Source organism: Nanorana parkeri, unplaced genomic scaffold (genome assembly GCF_000935625.1).
Source record: "Nanorana parkeri isolate BGI_ZX_2015 unplaced genomic scaffold, ASM93562v1 scaffold560, whole genome shotgun sequence".
In the NCBI taxonomy this organism is placed as follows: domain Eukaryota; kingdom Metazoa; phylum Chordata; class Amphibia; order Anura; family Dicroglossidae; genus Nanorana; species Nanorana parkeri.
This window is the reverse complement of record NW_017306828.1, coordinates 120,125-138,702: the sequence shown is the minus strand read 5'-3', so window position 1 is coordinate 138,702 and position 18,578 is coordinate 120,125. Positions and strand designations below refer to the sequence as shown.

Sequence of the window (18,578 nt, the reverse complement as noted above, 5' to 3'; positions counted from 1 at the left end):
TTTACTGTATATGGCTAATTTATATACATTTGATGTCAAAGGAAAGTCCTAGTTGTCTTCTATAAAAATGACATGCAATAAGTGTGGGTGCGCGTAATGTGAAAGAGGTAAAGTTTGGTGGAACAAACATATAGCTCGAATTCTAGGGTGTGTTTACGCTTAGGACTCGGACAGACCATTACTCCTCCCATTCGAATGGCCTCCAGGTTACTGCCTAGCCACAAGACACTTTGTTAAGCCTCTTTCACACTGTCACTCCTGTGTTGTCACCTTGTCAGGCGATGCCCTGGTGGAGACTATAAATATATATTTTTTAATTGGGTGCATTGTAAGTACCTGAATTTGACTTGGTATCAGTCTTTTGCAGTCCCTTGCAGCTCAGACTGGGGGAGGTAGAAGCAGCACATGGAACTAATCAGTAGTGCTGCAGTGCAAGGAGTATAGGAGAAGAGAGCAGAGTGACAGAGAGATGAGCTTATCAGTCTGCTGCTTCTCTTTTAACTATCCTGTCACTGGTTGGTGGAGGAGCAAGACCTGTAAGTGTTACTTACCTGAAGGAGAGGAAAATCAGTTCTCCTTCCTTGCAAGTCAGAGCTGTGCTGTGTGGCAGAGCTGTGTGTGAATCTCAGGACTGGATGGACAGAAATACAAATTCCTTGGCAGGTAAAGCAACTCCCTTTAAAGTTTTGGAATAATTGAACAGGCACAAGAAGGGTATGAAGTGACAGTCAACAGACTGGGAGGCGGTCTCATGTCTAAGGGGTCAACATCATCTAATTAGTATTGCCCTATAGTGAAATAGGTGTCACCCTCATCCTGTTCCATTATCCTTCCCTCTGCACAGGAATAAGCATGAACGTCTGGCTGGGGGACCGGTATGACTGAGGGTGATTGCACCCCTGATTGTGACCACCCCGACAGAGGTCTCTGGGCTCTTAACCTCCTGATACTGTCACATTGTTACAACAGGAAACCGACATTTATATTCAGAAGAAATCACAGGTCACATTGAGGGATTATATTTATTTTTTAGTATCTATCAGCCTTGTTATTGTCAATAAACTTCCATATCGTTCTCCTCTTCATATGAGTCCATCCCGACCTCCTCATAATCCTTCTCCAGAGCGGCCAGATCCTCGCGAGCTTCGGAAAACTCGCCCTCCTCCATGCCCTCGCCTACATACCAGTGGACAAATGCCCGCTTGGCGTACATGAGGTCAAACTTGTGGTCCAAGCGTGCCCAGGCCTCAGCGATGGCGGTGGTGTTGCTGAGCATGCAGACGGCGCGCTGCACTTGGGCCAGGTTGCCCCCGGGCACCACGGTGGGGGGCTGGTAATTGATGCCAACCTGCAAGAGGAGGGAATCTATTTATTAGGGCTTGGGAAGGATGTATTGGGCGCCATTATCAGCAGTTACAGGAAACACAACAAGGGTATTTATTATTTTATATGAAATATTCCAACTAAAAATGTATTTGGAGGGGGGTCAGTAACAAAAAAAATTGTTTTGAGTAAAGCTTCAGTTTAAAGATTGGTAAGACATTTATAATTGTTACCAAAGTCATTTGTAATATAAAACCCAACTCTGGGCTCTTCCATCTTTTGAGCACCCCCTTCCCCCCCACCCAGCAGTATGTTATGCTTTTTGCAAATTTTAACTTACCTTTTTCAGATGTCTCTTGGCCGGGTCACGTGCTGGGTCTGCTTCCTCTTCAGTATTCGCCTGGTGGTGGGCGGTCCTGGATGATGCAGAGAACTGCGCTGACATGATGACATCAGCACCTATCCTCCCATCAATACACATGAATGCCACGCACCATCCTTGGGAGGCTGGGCCATGACACTCTGCACTTACAGTTTTTCCTCTGCTGGGATTCATTCAGACTGAGGACATCTTGTGGCAAAGAAGAGGTACTGCAGTGCACAGCTCTGGATCAAGGCTCCATTCACACCTATATTTTAGGTGCAAATTAGGGATTCCTGCATCAGGAACTTGTGATCTCCTGCAGCAGGAATCCCTAAACTGCTGTTCACAAGTGGCAGCTGTCACCCATTCACGTTAAGATCGGATGACAGCGGCTGCATTTAAAAAAGGCAGAACACCGGCACACCACATGTAATGGTATATAATACAATTACATGCGTTTAGGAATAAATCACTATCCCACTACGCACGATCAATGCATCCAGGGAAAGTGAATGATTCCTAATCACATGTAATAATATCACATATTATCACATGCGGTGTGCCGGTGTTCAAATGCAATAACTAGAATGGGTGACAGCTGCTGCTTGTAAGCGGCAGATTAGGGATTGCTGCTGCAGGAGATCACAAGTTCCTGACGCAGAATTCCCTAATCACTCTAAAATATAGATGTGAATCTAAAGGGTATCCGAGAGTCAATCTCACAAAAAGTTGCTCCTGAGAGGAGATTTTGGATCCTCAGCTGTCCCAAGATCCCATGTTGAAGACCTTTAACATCACTGCTACCCTTAGAACATTTTTTTCAATTCTTTTATTTTCTGTGAGTCCTCACGCCCCTGCTCTTGTAATTGGCTCCCTGAGAAGTCTGCATGTCTGGTACCATCCTAAGGTGTAATGCAGTGTGACATTTATCTCTGATTATAGTTAAGGCAGAACCTTCTACTCGGAACCTATGTAAAAAGAGCCCTGGAATGGCCCATCTTATCTACCGTGCAGAGGCAGGTAAAGACCGGAGAAAAGTTAAAATTCATATAATATTCTATATACAGCGTATATAGAGTGACTAAAGGTTAGAATATCTGTTAGGGATTTACTGCTATCCATATTGGCACTGGAGAGTTTCCTTTATTTCCTGTCCTGATGACTACACAGGAAGTGAGGGGAGATCTCCCCAGTGGGAAAGCCAGCAGGAATGGGCCCTGAAGCTTCCAGTTATGCCTCTGGAGACTATGCAATTTGTGGCTTTCAAGATTTTGAAGAAGCTGGTGGTATTCAGTGGGGAGGGAGAATCTGGTGGTATATTTTCATTATAATGCATTGCTGGGACTTGTAGTCCTGCATAGCTGATGGTATTCTACATTGCTGTATAATGAATATACAGCAATGCAGAATAGCACCAACTATGCAGGACTACAAGTCCCAGCAATACATTATATTATTAAGTAGGGATGCACCAGTGCCAGTACTGGGCATTTTCACTCGTACTCCTGATACTAAGCGCAGATACCGGTGTTCTGTCGAGAACGCCGACCTAGTCGAATTTGCCGACCTCAGCATCTGCGCTTGCGCACAGACCAGTATTGTCGAGGAAACCGGGATTTATTCACAAAGTATTTTGTTTAAATCATTAATTGTGACCGTTAATAATATGCCATCCATCATTTACTGCCATCCATCATTTACTGCCATGGATGGCATATTATAAACAATTAACAATTACAAGCTAATACTTTGTAAAAAAATGCTGGTTTCCTTGTTAACCCGGTCTGTGCGCAAGCGCAGATACTGGACCGGCGGTCTCAACAGACCTCGGCAGCCTTCCTGTTAACCAAATGGTGCCTGTTTATAGCGCCTTCCCATGGCGGTGGAGGGTTGGGGGGGCCCTTCATGGTTTCTTGCAGCGGGGCCCTGAAGTTTCTAGTTACGCCTCTGGAGACTAGGCAATTTGTGGCTTTCAAGATTTTGAAGACCTACAAGTGTCCCCTATAAGAAAAGGCTAAACTTCCTGAAATCTCACAGCTTTGAAGATTTTTACACCCACCGATTATCTTCTCACCTTGAACCCTGTAGGACACCAGTCCACAAATTGAATATTTTTCTTAGTTTTAATGTGGGCGATGGCCACGTTGACGTCCTTGGGTACCACATCACCTCTGTAGAGCATGCAGCAGGCCATGTATTTGCCATGACGAGGGTCACACTTCACCATCTGGTTTGCCGGGTCGAAGCAAGAGTTGGTGATGTCAGCTACGGTCAGTTGTTCATGATACGCTTTCTCTGTCGAGATAATGGGTGCGTAGGTGACCAGAGGGAAATGAATGCGTGGGTAGGGCACCAGGTTGGTCTGGAACTCTGTCAGATCCACATTCAGAGCGCCAGCAAAGCGCAGCGAGGCTGTGATGGAGGAAACGATCTGGCCAATGAGGCGGTTGAGGTCAACGTAAGTCGGGCGCTCTATGTCCAGGTTGCGTTGGCAGATGTCAAAAATTGCCTCATTGTCCACCATGAAGGCACAGTCTGAGTGCTCCAGCGTGGTGTGGGTGGTAAGGATGGAGTTGTATGGCTCTACCACGGCAGTTGAGATTTGGGGAGCTGGGTAGATGGCAAATTCAAGTTTGGATTTCTTCCCATAATCTACAGAGAGCCGTTCCATTAGGAGGGAGGTAAAGCCAGAGCCGGTCCCTCCTCCAAAACTGTGGAAGATGAGGAATCCTTGTAGACCTGAGCAAGCATCACACTGAAAGAGAACAAAGGCTGCTTTCTCAATAAAGTAAATACTGAAGCGCAACAGTGAGAACACTTATAATGACCAAGGCAGGTTGGCATAGCTGGGTTTTATAGAAAAGCCTATGGCATTAGCCTAAGTATACTCAGCAAGCTCCCTCACTGCCTACCTGCTATAGGAGTCCAACCAAGGTAAGACCCAGTATTGGAGCTTACCCTGTGCCACTGCCCCTCATCATGTTACAGTGCCCAGGCCTGGCAGTTGGTCGCCCAGAACTGCCATGTGGAGGACGTCATATGCTGCCAAGGCCACAGACGTCCCACTCCCTTAGATGGAGCAGGGATGTGAGGAGGGAAGGATGAGTAGACCTTGCTGAGAAGTTGGGTTATTATGAGCCAGTATCACTTTGCCCTCAACCTGAGGGTCGGTTGGCAGTCATTGAATGTGGACTGTGATTTTATTCATTCAATTATATTAAGCCAATCAACTTAAAGTGACATTAAAGGCTAAAGTCCCCCCCACAATGCTAAAATAAGGACTTACCTTAAATGATGCCTCTTAATTTGAACATCTTCTTCTTTCCTGCACTTTTCAGCTGTCTTTCCAGCGCTGCGGCAGGTCTCCGATCCTCGCTGACTCCTCTGTCCTCTTCGCTCATGTTCCACGGTGTCTGTGCGGCTGCACGCTGCTCCATAGACTTACCTTGTGTCTCTCCTCATCTCCCGGCCGAACATCTGAACTGCACATGCGCCTGCCCCAAGATCCTTTGCGGCCGCACGAGCAATTTTCAGATGATCGGACGGGAGCGCACGGGAGTTTGCTAGCAGTAGATACACTATATTACCAAAAGTATTGGGACGCCGGCCTTTACACGCACATGAACTTTAATGGCATCCCAGTCTTAGTCCGTAGGGTTGAAAATTGAGTTGGCTCCGCCCTTTGCCGCTATAACAGCTTCAAATCTTCTGGGAAGCCGTCCACAAGGTTTAGGAGTGTGTCTATGGGAATGTTGGACCATTTGTGAGGTAATCTATCGGTGATCTATCGGGTTGAGGTCAGGACTCTGTGCAGGCCAGTCAAGTTTCTCCACCCCAAACTCGCTCATCCATGTCTTTATGGACCTTGCTTTGTGCACTGGTGCGCAGTCATGATGGAACAGGAAGGGGCCATCCCCAAACTCCTCCCACAAAGTTGGGAGCATGAAATTGTCCAAAATGTCTTGGTATGCTGATGCCTTAAGAGTTCCCTTCACTGGAACTAAGGGGCCAAGCCCAACCCCTGAGAGACAACCCCGCACCATAATCCCCCCTCCACCAAACTTTACACTTGGCACAATGCAGTCAGGCAAGTACCGTTCTCCTGGCAACCGCCAAACCCAGACACGTTCATCGGATTGCCAGACAGAGAAGCGTGATTGGTCACTCCAGAGAACACGTCTCCACTTCTCTAGAGTCCAGTTGCGGCGTGCTTTACACCACGGCATCCGACACTTTGCATTGAACTTGGTGATGTAAGACTTGGATGCAGCTGCTCGGCCATGGAAACCCATTCCATGAAGCTCTCTACGCACTGTTGTTGTGCCAATAGGAAGGCCACACGAAGTTTGGAGGTCTGTAGCTATTGACTCTGCAGACAGTTGGCGACTTCTGCGCAACGTGCGCTTCCACATGCGCTGACCTCGCTCTGTCATTTTACGTGGCCTACCACTTCGCGGCTGAGTTGCTGTTGTTCCCAGTTGCTTCCACTTTGTTATAATACCTCTAACAGGTGACCGCAGAATATTTAGTAGCAAGGAAATTTCACGGAACACCTGAATCCAATGATTTGTAGGGGCGCCCCAATACTTTTGGCAATATAGTGTATATGCAAAAACAAATGAAGGTTTAATAACCCTTTAAGGTAAGTCTAAAAAAAAAGATTCCCTTTATATTATAAAGTCTAATAATTCTCCACCCCATAAGCAGAAAACATCAATATAAAACCCTGAACTCACCAGCTTCCGGATACGATCCAGCACCAGATCGATGCACTCCTTGCCGATGGTGTAGTGACCCCGGGCGTAGTTGTTGGCCGCGTCCTCTTTTCCTGTGATAAGCTGTTCTGGGTGGAAGAGTTGGCGATATGCCCCATTGCGGACCTCATCTGCGGAGAGATCGGAACAATGAACCTGAGGCTGGAGTGCTAACCACATAGCTGCTGTGCTTCCCCTATCCTCCTCAGTGTGCCCCTCTGATGTTGGTTTCACTTTGTAAGTAGTACATCCATGAATTCAGGGTTTAGTCCCAGCAAACCCTATTACAGACGCCAATGGCACTTAAGTGTTGGCTGTAGACAGGTGAGCTTTTTATACCAAAAGTCAAGGAAGTGGTGGAACAAAGTGAAACCAGCATCAGAGGGGCACACAGAGGTGTGTTTTCTGATCAAGAACAGCAAGCCCCTTATGACACGGACTCATTGGTGGGGTGTTAATTTTCAACATTTAAAATGGAAGACAGATTTACTTTAAGCCCTCGTTCACACTGGAATCGTATAGCTCCGTGCTGCGTGCACGGCCGTATCGGGCATCTCCCGGGAAGGGCAGGTGCTGTGTGTGATTAGTACGCAGCCCCTATCCTTCTCTATGGGAGTACGCGGCCGTACGCCCCCTACGCTCACCCGCCCTGCACGTCCGTGCGGGTGCAGATGAGCATACTCGTACACTGACAGGATGGATCCTGTCTGCACCCGGGCCAGGAAACACGCACCCGTACGGACATGCACTTGGGGTGAGCGTAGTGCGGCTTATGGCCATGATAGTCCCATAGAGAAGGACGGGGGCTGAGTACTAATCACACGCAGCACCTGTCCTTCCGGGGAGCTGCCCGATATGGCCCTGCACACAGCACGGAGCTGTACGTGCCGGCCGATTGTCGTGTGAATGAGGCCTACAGCTCAACTCCAGGCAGCCAGCTTTATACACTACATAAAACAGAGCTGCTTGCATTATTTGTGTTTCCATCAAGTTCTAAGATTTACACAGCACAGCCCTGTCTTACGGAGAAGGAGACCTGAATTTTCTCTGCTGCAGCAAAGGAACGCCTACAGGTGTTGCCCCTCCTCCATTCTGTGCCTGGTTAGTGCAATAATGAGAAGCAGACTGATGAGCTCATCTCCCCATCACTCTGCTCTCTACTGCTATTAGCATGTCTGTTATTAGCACACGAGTGTTGCAGTACAACTGAGCGGCTCCTTGTGCTGCTTCCTTCTCCCCCAGGAAGAGCTCTGCTGTACAGGGACTACAAGAGGCTGATACCGGGTCAGGTTTAGGTACTTACACTAAACTGCATTGATTCCTGACATTATTGTCGGGATGTCTCCCTGGCTGCAGCACGGCTCTGCGCTGTCAGGAAGCAGCAGGCAATAGCAAGCTAGATGCTGATTTTGGGTCCCAGGACTATATTAGTGATTGTCCTCCTGTGACCCGAAAGGGGACTGTAGCCAAACAAAGGAATGACTATCGTTCTCTTCACACTGCAGATTTTCCTTTTTACAAAACAGAGAATTATAAAACACAAATTGCTTTGTTATTTCCCAAGGCCAGAAATTCCCGTTTTTTCCTGGTGCTCCAGATGTAGAGATGTCCCCCCGGGAGTCTTCGTGTTATCGGAGGCGCTAAAAGTCCCGATATATCCGGCTAGATTACGTTTGGTTTTCCCGAAAAGTTATTTAAAGTGGACCTTTCAGGTCCAAGTTTGCACGGACGTGTCACCCCCACAATGTCACAATATAAAGCAGCAGTATCATTTCTCAGAAAAGCTACACCTCTTATTTTTATAGAGCCGCCCTTGACCTCTAGTTAGTGAGTTTGTCTAGGCTGAGATGATGTAATCAGTCTGCTGCAGGCAAGAGGAGGCATTTGCTCAGTCTCCTCTCCCCCGTGATCAGTCTGCGGCAGGCAGGAGGAAGCCTTTCCTCAGTTCTACGCTCCCCCAGTGATCAGTCTGCTGCAGGCAGGAGGAAGCATTTCCTCAGTCTTCTCTCACCCAGTGATCAGTCTGCTGTAGGCAGGAGGAAGCCTTTCCCCAGTCTCCTCTCCCCCAGTGATCAGTCTGCTGCAGGCAGGAGGAAGCATTTCCTCAGTCTCCTCTCCCCCAGTGATCAGTCTGCTGCAGGAAGGAGGAAGCATTTCCTCAGTCTCCTCTCCCCCCATGATCAGTCTGCTGCAGGCAGGAGGAAGCCTTTCCTCAGTCTCCCCTCCTCCAGTGTTTGGACCGCAACATTGTAACTTTGCAGCAAGTCACAAGGTAAGAGGCTGCAGCAGAGGCTGATCTGGTGCTGTCCTTCTGGGGAGGAAAGCAGATGGAGGCATTGTGATTAGGAGTACAGTGATCTCTGCGAGGTGTAATAATTACTTGGAAATGTTATCATCACATTGCTTAGCACAGGGGTGGGCAACGCCAGACCTCCAGCTGTTGTGGAACTACAAGTCCCATGAGGCATTGCAAGCTTGACAGTGACAGGCATGACTCTTAGAGGCAGAGGCATGTTGGGATTTGTAGTTAAAGCACAGTAGTGTTGCCCACCCCTGGCTTGGCATGTTGTACTGAACATGAAATAAAATATCTGATGACAGGTCCACTTAAACACATTCTGATGACAAGTCTCTCAGTGTTCCTTGCCAGTGAGGCACAGTAGGTAGTCCTTGTTCACTTACCCACGACAGAGGGCTCCAGGTCAACCATGATGGCCCGCGGCACATGTTTCCCATTGGCAGTCTCGCTGAAGAAGGTGGTGAAGGAGTCGTCCTGACATGGTTGCTTTGCTTTGTCCCTCACAATGCCATCAGGCTCGATGCCATGCTCCAAGCAGAAGAGTTCCCAGCATGCGTTGCCAATCTGGACGCCAGCCTGGCCTATGTGTATTGAGATGCATTCCCTCTGCGGAGGAGAGTTAAAATGTAGTTATCGGGATGAGGAATATTTCATTGGTCACCCTATGGGAGTCGACTACATAGATGCCGCAAAACACATTTAGCAATGGTGGTTCCATTGCTCCAAATTCCAGGAGATGTTTTCTGCAGTAGTTTAGAAAAGAGAAAAAGAGAAACCTCATCGGTTGCTACGGGCAACTGCGCAATACCACATTTTGTCCTGGATCATGGACGCCCTCTAAACATTTGATCACCTGAGTTGCCAGATCATTGCTGTGTCTAGAGCCAGGATTAAAGTCAAACTAAAGGTAACATTTTTTTTCATTTTGGATACACTAAGGGAGGATTATAACCCCTTTCAGGCGTTTTTGCCATCTGTGTCCTATTGGGGAGATTTTCCTTCACTTCCTGTCTCATAGGCACAACAGGAAGTGAGAGGAAATCCCTCCAAAGTAAGGAATAAACCCCTATTGGACTTGAAGAATTTTCTATCCCGCACCTTCAATTTTCTTTTGTCACTTCATTGATTTGACCCGATTATTAGAAAATTGAAAGCGCGTTGCAAAAACTGATTTTTGTCTAACAAAATCAAAATCCTACCAGTGTTTGGCCAGCTTAAGGCCAGAATCACGCTGCAGCGTACTGGTGTAGGAACAACACAAACACAGTTCAATGCCCCACATCCTGCACGCAGGGCACGGAGAATTCCTTCCTCTGAGGATTGGTAAGTCTAAATTGGAAACATCACGAGCACTCCGGCATATCCTTTATTAATACAAATCGCAACTGCTGACGCGTTTCAGCCTTAGATGGCCTTAGTTATATCTGGGTGCTGAACACAACAGCACTGTTAAAATATCTCACTGCCCTGAGGGAGGGGGGCAATAATTAGTCACACCATAGCATATCGTGAACGTACATCAAGTGCACTTTAACACACGTTCACAAAACGCATACCAAGCGCAGAACGCACCCCAGACACGGCTGAGGAAATGTGCTTTGTTTTCATGCACGTTAGAACATGCACAGATAGCGTTGGAGGATCACCTGCACACCATACAGCACTTGAACCAAACTAAATATCCGTTGGTGCTCGAAATGACGACACGGATGGCGCCATGTAACAATACAAGTAAAGATAGTGGTCAGTCACCAGCACTCACTTGTAATGTGCAAAAAGGATAGCACTTTTTATTGATAAGTCAAGTGCGTCAAGAAGACAACGTTTCGAGGTCACGCAGGGTCCCTTCATCAGGGCGACATCGTGACGAATGAAGGGACCCTGTGCGGCCCCGAAATGTTGACTTCTTGACGCACGTGACGTATCAATAAAAGTGCTATCCTTTTTGCACATTACAAGTGAGTGCTGGTGACTACTATCTTTACTTAGAACATACATGTACACATGGGAAAAAGACACGGAATGCAGGGGCCGTGAGGTCACCGCGCATACGTGTGGCGTCATCATGCACATTCACAATTACGTCATGCGCATGTGTGGCCATTTTGGTGATACCTGTGGTGGTGTGAAAACTACAGCCCCCATAATTCATCTTCCTCTGGGAGTCATGCCTGTGGCTGTCAGAATCTTGCAATGCTTCATGGGACCTGTAGTTTTCACAACAGCTGGAGTGCCGAGGTTGCCCAGCCCTGAATAAGAGTAACACACAACACTTGCAACTAATTAAAAATAATCCATTGGAATTAAATGAACTGTATAAAGAACTATAGAGGAGGACATATCAATAAATGAACTGCATAAAAAGAACTATTATTATTATTATAATACAGGATTTATATAGCACCAACAGTTTGCGCAGCGCTTTACAATATAAGGAAGACATTACAATCACAATACAATTCAAGACAAGATGGTAATTAGGGCCTTGCCCCTGAGGGCTTACAATCTAAAAGGGAGGGGCAAGTGATACATGAGGAGGATGCTGTGTGGGGATGAATTGTCTGAGAATGTGATGGTTGAGCGGTTAGGTTGAGGTGGGATAGGCTTCCCTGAAGAGATGAGTCTTAAGGGATCGCCTAAAGGCAGTCAGAGTGGGAGATAGATGGACAGGTTGGGGTAAAGAGTTCCAGAGACTCTAGAGTAGTCCAGGAGGCGAGCATGGGAGATGTTGACAAGGGAGCTGGAAAGGAGGAGGCCTTTGGAAGAGCGGAGGGGACGGTTAGGGTAATACTTTGAGACCGGGTTTCAGATATAGCCAGAGGAAGAGTTGTGGATGGCTTTGTAAGTCATTGTTAATATTTTTAATGTTATCCTTTGGGCGAGTGGAAGCCAGTGCAGGGATTGACAGAGGAGGGCAGAGGCTGGAAGCCAGTGCAGGGATTGACAGAGGAGGGCAGAGGCTGGAAGCCAGTGCAGGGATTGACAGAGGAGGGCAGAGGCTGGAAGCCAGTGCAGGGATTGACAGAGGAGGGCAGAGGCTGGAAGCCAGTGCAGGGATTGACAGAGGAGGGCAGAGGCTGGAAGCCAGTGCAGGGATTGACAGAGGAGGGCAGAGGCTGGAAGCCAGTGCAGGGATTGACAGAGGAGGGCAGAGGCTGGAAGCCAGTGCAGGGATTGACAGAGGAGGGCAGAGGCTGGAAGCCAGTGCAGGGATTGACAGAGGAGGGCAGAGGCTGGAAGCCAGTGCAGGGATTGACAGAGGAGGGCAGAGGCTGGAAGCCAGTGCAGGGATTGACAGAGGAGGGCAGAGGCTGGAAGCCAGTGCAGGGATTGACAGAGGAGGGCAGAGGCTGGAAGCCAGTGCAGGGATTGACAGAGGAGGGCAGAGGCTGGAAGCCAGTGCAGGGATTGACAGAGGAGGGCAGAGGCTGGAAGCCAGTGCAGGGATTGACAGAGGAGGGCAGAGGCTGGAAGCCAGTGCAGGGATTGACAGAGGAGGGCAGAGGCTGGAAGCCAGTGCAGGGATTGACAGAGGAGGGCAGAGGCTGGAAGCCAGTGCAGGGATTGACAGAGGAGGGCAGAGGCTGGAAGCCAGTGCAGGGATTGACAGAGGAGGGCAGAGGCTGGAAGCCAGTGCAGGGATTGACAGAGGAGGGCAGAGGCTGGAAGCCAGTGCAGGGATTGACAGAGGAGGGCAGAGGCTGGAAGCCAGTGCAGGGATTGCCAGAGGAGGGCAGAGGATGGAAGCCAGTGCAGGGATTGACAGAGGGGGGGCAGAGGATGGAAGCCAGTGCAGAGATTGGCAGAGGGGGGATGCAGACACTGAGCAGTTGGTTAGGTGGATAAGTCTAGCAGCAGCATTCATGATAGACTGAAGGGGGAGGAGCCTGTGTAGAGGAAGGTCGATGAGGAGGGAGTTGCTATAGTCAAGACAAGAGATAACAAGTAAGTGGATGAGTAGTTTAACGGTTTCATTGGTGAGGAAAGGGGGACTATAGAGGAGGACATATCAATATATAATAAACAATAATAAAACAGAATGTCATTTTATTTCAGATATAAGCGGGTGCCCCACTCAGGGCCGGCCTTAGGCCTTTAGACGCCCTGTGCGAGAAAGCTTTACAGCGCCCCTCAGTGGCCACACCCTTTAGTGGCCACACCCCCGTAACCACACCCATTTTCCCCAATATCCACACCATTCCCCCGAAGTGGGGGGGCGGACGAGGGAGCGCTGTCATAGCGGAGGGCCAGCGGTGAGGGGGAGAGAAGCCGCCCACAGGACGAGCTGTGACGGCCGCACGGCGCCCTTGTAGCCATGGCGCCCTGTGCGGCCGCACGGCTCGCACACCCCTAAGGCCGGCACTGGCCCCACTGAGGGTTCTACAGGGTCTCCATCATCGGTGGGGCATTCATTTATATGTGAAATGATGTAACGTTTTGTATTTCTATATCTCCCTGTGTGTCCTCTGTGCAGTTCATTTCATGCCAATGGATCGTATTGTGTTGTTTGTTAAAGTCATATTAAAGCCAAAAGGTTTTTAGGTTATTTCAAATCACTTACAATGGATGCTGCTTCTTAATGTATAAAGGTTTTAGCTTCCTTCTAATCAGCTGGTCCCCTGAGCACTGCCCCCGATATTCTGTATTATGCAGGGTCCTATGGAGCCACCATTGTGTGTACTAGTTATTCTAATGACCCTAAGGCAGAAACGTGTCATCGGTTTGCGGTTTGTATAGACGCTTGTTTAATAAAGTCTATCTCCCACCTTGACTGCCTTTCGGCGATCCCTAAAGACTCGTCTCTTCAAGGAAGCCGATCCCATCTCAACCTAACCACTCAAACATCAAACAATTCATCCCCACACAGCTACCTCCTCATGTATCACTTGCCCCTCCCTTTTAGATTGTAAGCCCCTAGGGCAGGGGTGGCCATAAGGTCTATTGCGATCTACCAGTCGATCGCAAAGCTAATTCTGGTAGATCGCGATCAGAAGTTATAGTTGGCTGCTCCATTTATCTTGGAGCTCAGCTGCTGCTGGCCGGGTGCAGTTCTCAGACATGACCAGCAGGTGGCGCTCTATCCTGGGCCAAGCATCTGACACTGCAAGCCGTGGTTTACGGAGTACAGCATTCAGTGTTCTACTCTGTGTGAGGGCCTGTTCACATGAGATCAGGTCCTGATCAGCAGACGTGGAGCTGCTGATGCATTGCATTTTTGGCCGCGTTTTGGATGCGTTCCAGCAAAAAAAAAAACATTTCTTTTTTTTGCTGGAGTGGGGCTGTTAGTATGTAAGCTGCAGCGAAGTGCGTTTTGCCGCGTTTTTGCCGCGTTTGCGTATCCTGACCGTTTCCGGACCTGACAAAATGTGACATACAGTATTTTTTCTGTCGTAAGCTGAACGGACTGCGCACGTGAGAACTGGAGCCCATAAAACACATAGGGATACATTGGGTTGCATTTTGAGTGCAGCAGCGTACGGAGCCGGTCAGCACACAAAACGGACGTCGTGTGAACAGGCCCTGAGAGCCGGGCCCTGGGGCCGCACACATCCGACACAGTCCCGGGCCGGGTGAGTGAGAGAGGAGGGGACCCGGCGGCATACCTTATCCCACCAGGTGACTGTCCCCTCCTCTCTCTGCCGGCGTCCATCACCAAGATGGCCGCCGGCAGGTATCAGAATACTGACGCGCGTGTGTCTTTTGCCTTGAAGAAGGGACCCTGCGTGGCCCCGAAACGTCGGCTCTTTTTGATTATCGTGACACAATTGTCCAATAAAAAGGACTTATTCATATATTTTTTTTCTACTTTGTATTTTGCACGGTGCCATCCGTGGTAGTTACTACAAGTACCATTTTTGTTTATTGGCCGGGACTGCTGAAAGGTGTGCGGATAGCACCCTTACCAACTGCAACTTGATTCTATATCTAATGCACATGTGTCGCTGTGATGGGCCCACATTGTTTCCCTTTGTACTTTACACCAGATCGCAGCACACTGATGTGAATCAGCCCCATAGGGAACAATGGGATGTCTAATCGCCAAGCATGTTTATGCTGCAAAATGGAAAATTGTGAAAAGACCCTCAAATGTTGTCCTTCCTATCACTTCCTGTCCCGGTGACCTCAGAGAAGATGAATCTCTCCAGCAGGAACACAGACGGCACTCAACACTGCGTTCAAAACTATAAATAAATCATTTTGGCATGACATAGACGTTAAAACATAAAAGGCACCAAAGTTGACATACAGCGCACCCCGACGCTCCTAAAATGCCATCATGGTCGCACACACTCCGCAATACGTAAAAAAAAAAAATTCATGATATCCAAAAAGAACAAAAAATATCCCCCCAAAATACCTGTGTGAGAAGGCTCAGATGAAAGCTGCTATTCTTCCTGGACAGTGAAACTGAACCAGCTGCTACACATAAATTACACCTGAATGTGAACTGTTTCCATTGCCAGCAGCAACCAATCAGATTGGCCTTTTTATTTTCTAACCTGTGCCAAAAATATGAAAACACAATTCTGATTGGCTGATCGGACACCCCCAGGTTTTTGTGAAATGTTTTATCTATCAGACCCTGAGCTATCGAAGAAAAATAAGGACAGAAGTACATGGACAATGTGACTTTTCTTGTAGCAGGACCACACAAGCATACATGCTAAAATGCCCCCACAAAAGTCCTCCCCCCCCCATTATCTGAGGCCTGGCACCCCACCGGCCCCCATTGCAGTAACCATAGGGTTAATTATATCCCCGTCACCCCCCAACCCAGACATGACGTACAGATTTGGTTCTTATCCCCCACATGGTGGGTCCGGACGGGTCTCCTCTCCAGGCAGTGGTGGCCGGTCGCTGCGCTGACACCCAGAGGGGGTAGACGGGTCTGATTTCAGGTCTATAAACAACCACCAATAACAGGACAGGGATCATGTGACATACAAACTAGTGCACGGCCCCATCTCCAGCTACATATGTATTATTGTACATGGATATAGCTCTGACATATACTATAGTGCTGTACAGAGAGTACTGAGCCATTCACATCAGTCTCTGCACCAGAGGAGCTTACACTCTAATGTCCCCCCACAGTCACACACTATTATTATACATGGATATAGCTCTGACATATTCCGTAGTGCTGTACTGAGAACACTGAGCCAGTCACATCAGTCTCTACACCAGAGGAGCTTACACTCTAATGTCCTCCACAGTCACATACTATTGTTATTTTAATGTGTATAGCTCTGACATATTCTGGAGCGCTGTACAGAGAACACCAGAGGAGCCAGTCTAATGTCCCCCAACTGTCCCACACTATTTTTTATAGCTCTGACATATACTATAGTGCTGCACTGAGAACACTATTAGCCAGGCATATCAGTCTCTGTACCACAGGAGCTTACACTCTAATGTCCCACCTCAGTCACACATTATTAATAGTATATATATAGTATATATATATAGTATATATAATAGTATATATATTTACATAGCTCTGACATATGCTGTACAGAGAACACTGAGCCAGTCACACCAGTCTCTGCACCAGAGGAGCTTACACTCTAGTGTCCTCCACCACAGTCACACAGCTAGTAGGGTAAAAAAGCCTTTCCATGTGTGGAGATTAAACCTTTATTCTCCAACTGTCCATCAAGTGGCACTCTACAGCTGATTGATGTATTTGTAGATTGTGATCTTATCTCCCCCCTGTAAGAAGATGTGAATCCTCATTGGGTGACTTCCGGGGGGTTCATGTCGATGGGCGTTCTTGTCAAATGCTGCGTTTTCCCTTTTAACGCATTGGAGCTGCAATCAAATGGAAGACGCAGGGTGTGACATGTAATGTCTGCCTCTGACTTGCTTGGCCTGCAACAGGAAATGCATCCAAAGAAACACAGTGCAATGTGAAGCAAGTCATATGCAGCCTCTGAACTGTGCACCGCTCTATTAAAGGAGAACTATGGGGTCAGGGCTTTTCCCCATAGTTCTCCTTAGGGTAACGGGAGGACACAAACTAGCGTCCTCCCGTCACCCTAAGCTCAGTATACTAGAGCTGTAGCTCGCGGTATACTGAGACGCCGCAGCCGGAGCGGATCCCGACAATTGTGCCGGGATCCGCCCAGCTGCGTGACTGACAGCTGGCTCTGCCTATCTAGAGGCAGAGCCAGCTGTACCCGCCCCCTCCCCCGTCCGTTCCGCCAGTCAGCGCTGGCGGATTGGAGCGGGGAGGGGGGAATCCAGCCCCTCCCCTGTCACGGCAGAGAGCCGTGACAGGATCGAGAGGTGAGCGAACGCCGGTATATGTTCGCTCACCTCCCGATCTACTGAGCCGACCTGTGACAGTCTCATTGTCACAGGTCGGCTAGAAATATGAGGTGAGTGAAAAGCACTCACCTCATAGTTCTCCTTTAAAGTCAATGGGGTTTTGCTGACCTGCGTTCCAAACACACGTCAAACGCAGGAGAACATCGCTCGTCGGCACGAGTCTTCAGGCTCACCATACACGATACAGACTGACCCTACAATCTCTGTACAATCAACTTCAGAAACTGTCATTTGAGAATTTGTATCCAATCAGACAGGCCCGCGCAGATCTAATGGAGGCAATCAAGATTGTAAGGCGTGTGGTGAGCCCTTAGTTTGCTCTGTTCACCATTTATTGCCATCAATTTCCGCAGCCCTCTACATATTATTTTTTTTCACATCAGTCCTGCCCTCAGAGCTGGTTCACACCACAAACTCCGCGTTCCAGTGCGTTCGGCTTCTGGAACGCAAGCCAGCCGGCTCCCTGTGTCAGGAGCCGGAAGGGGCAAGGCGGTGCATTGAAGTCAATGGCACCGGAGATACGCCCCCCGCCCGCAGTGCGATCGCCGGAACCTGGAATGCAGACACATTAGTGTTTACGTTCCGATCCAGTGCGTTCTGCAAAAACACTGCAAGCACTATTTTTGCCGAACGCACTGGACCGGAACGCAAACACTAATGTGTCTGCGTTCTCGGTGCGGGCGGGGGGGCGTGGCTCCAGGTGCCATTGACCTCGGTGCACCGCCCTGAACGCAGGGAGCCGGCCGGCTTGCGTTCCAGGGGCCAAACGCACTGGAAGGCAGAGTTTCTGGCGTGAACCGGCCCTCATGGAGCTTACGATCTAAGGTCCCTAGTCGACACACACACACACACTAAGGACAGTTTAGACAGGAGCCAATCAACCCATCAGGATGTCCATGGAGTTTCGGAGAAAACACATGCACAGGAAGAACATGCAAACTCCATGCAGATGGCGTCTTGGCTGGGATTTAAATCCCCAGTGGCGCGAGGGAGAAGTGCTAACCACTGAGCCACCATGCTGCCCCCTCCACATAAACAACAAAACACCTTTTTTACTTTGTTGCATCTCAGTGCTACTGATCTCCTTGTCAGCCTCCTGTTATTTCCTCCACTTCCTCCAGAGTCGGCTGCACATCATTGCTCTGGACCGGCTTCCTGATAGTAACAACGGTGGACCACGCCTGTGTATCAGTACAGCTGCCTGTAGTCACCATCAGGGGGAGCATGTGACAGGGTGACAACACAGCAGCACAATCAGGAGACAGGGAAAGAGTGCTGTCACCCTATAACAGGAAGTACCTGAATAAGGACCTTCCTGGCAGGACCACCGGGGATTATTTTACTTAGAGCTGCAGATATGTAATGACGTTAACATATTACAGTGTCTGTGAGATTTTAGTGACTGGTTCCACATCTACTTTAATTGTATCCATGTTGGTTCTGATCTGAGACATCATACGTGTTGGTGGCTGATTTTCCGCAGGGAAATCACAATGCCTCCCTCACA

General features: G+C 48.7%; 1 protein-coding gene across 1 annotated transcript; it reads right to left on the bottom strand.

Annotated features, from left to right (window-relative positions):
• Positions 1 to 1,052: 1,052 nt before the first annotated feature.
• TUBA8 (tubulin alpha 8) lies at positions 1,053 to 15,559 on the bottom strand. Its single transcript, XM_018562101.1, has 5 exons — positions 15,530 to 15,559; positions 9,124 to 9,346; positions 6,424 to 6,572; positions 3,762 to 4,442; positions 1,053 to 1,348 (listed from the first exon to the last, which is right to left on the bottom strand). The coding sequence occupies exons 1-5, from the start codon at positions 15,551 to 15,553 to the stop codon at positions 1,055 to 1,057; spliced, it is 1,371 nt and encodes a 456-aa protein (XP_018417603.1). The 5' UTR covers positions 15,554 to 15,559; the 3' UTR covers positions 1,053 to 1,054.
• Positions 15,560 to 18,578: the final 3,019 nt, after the last annotated feature.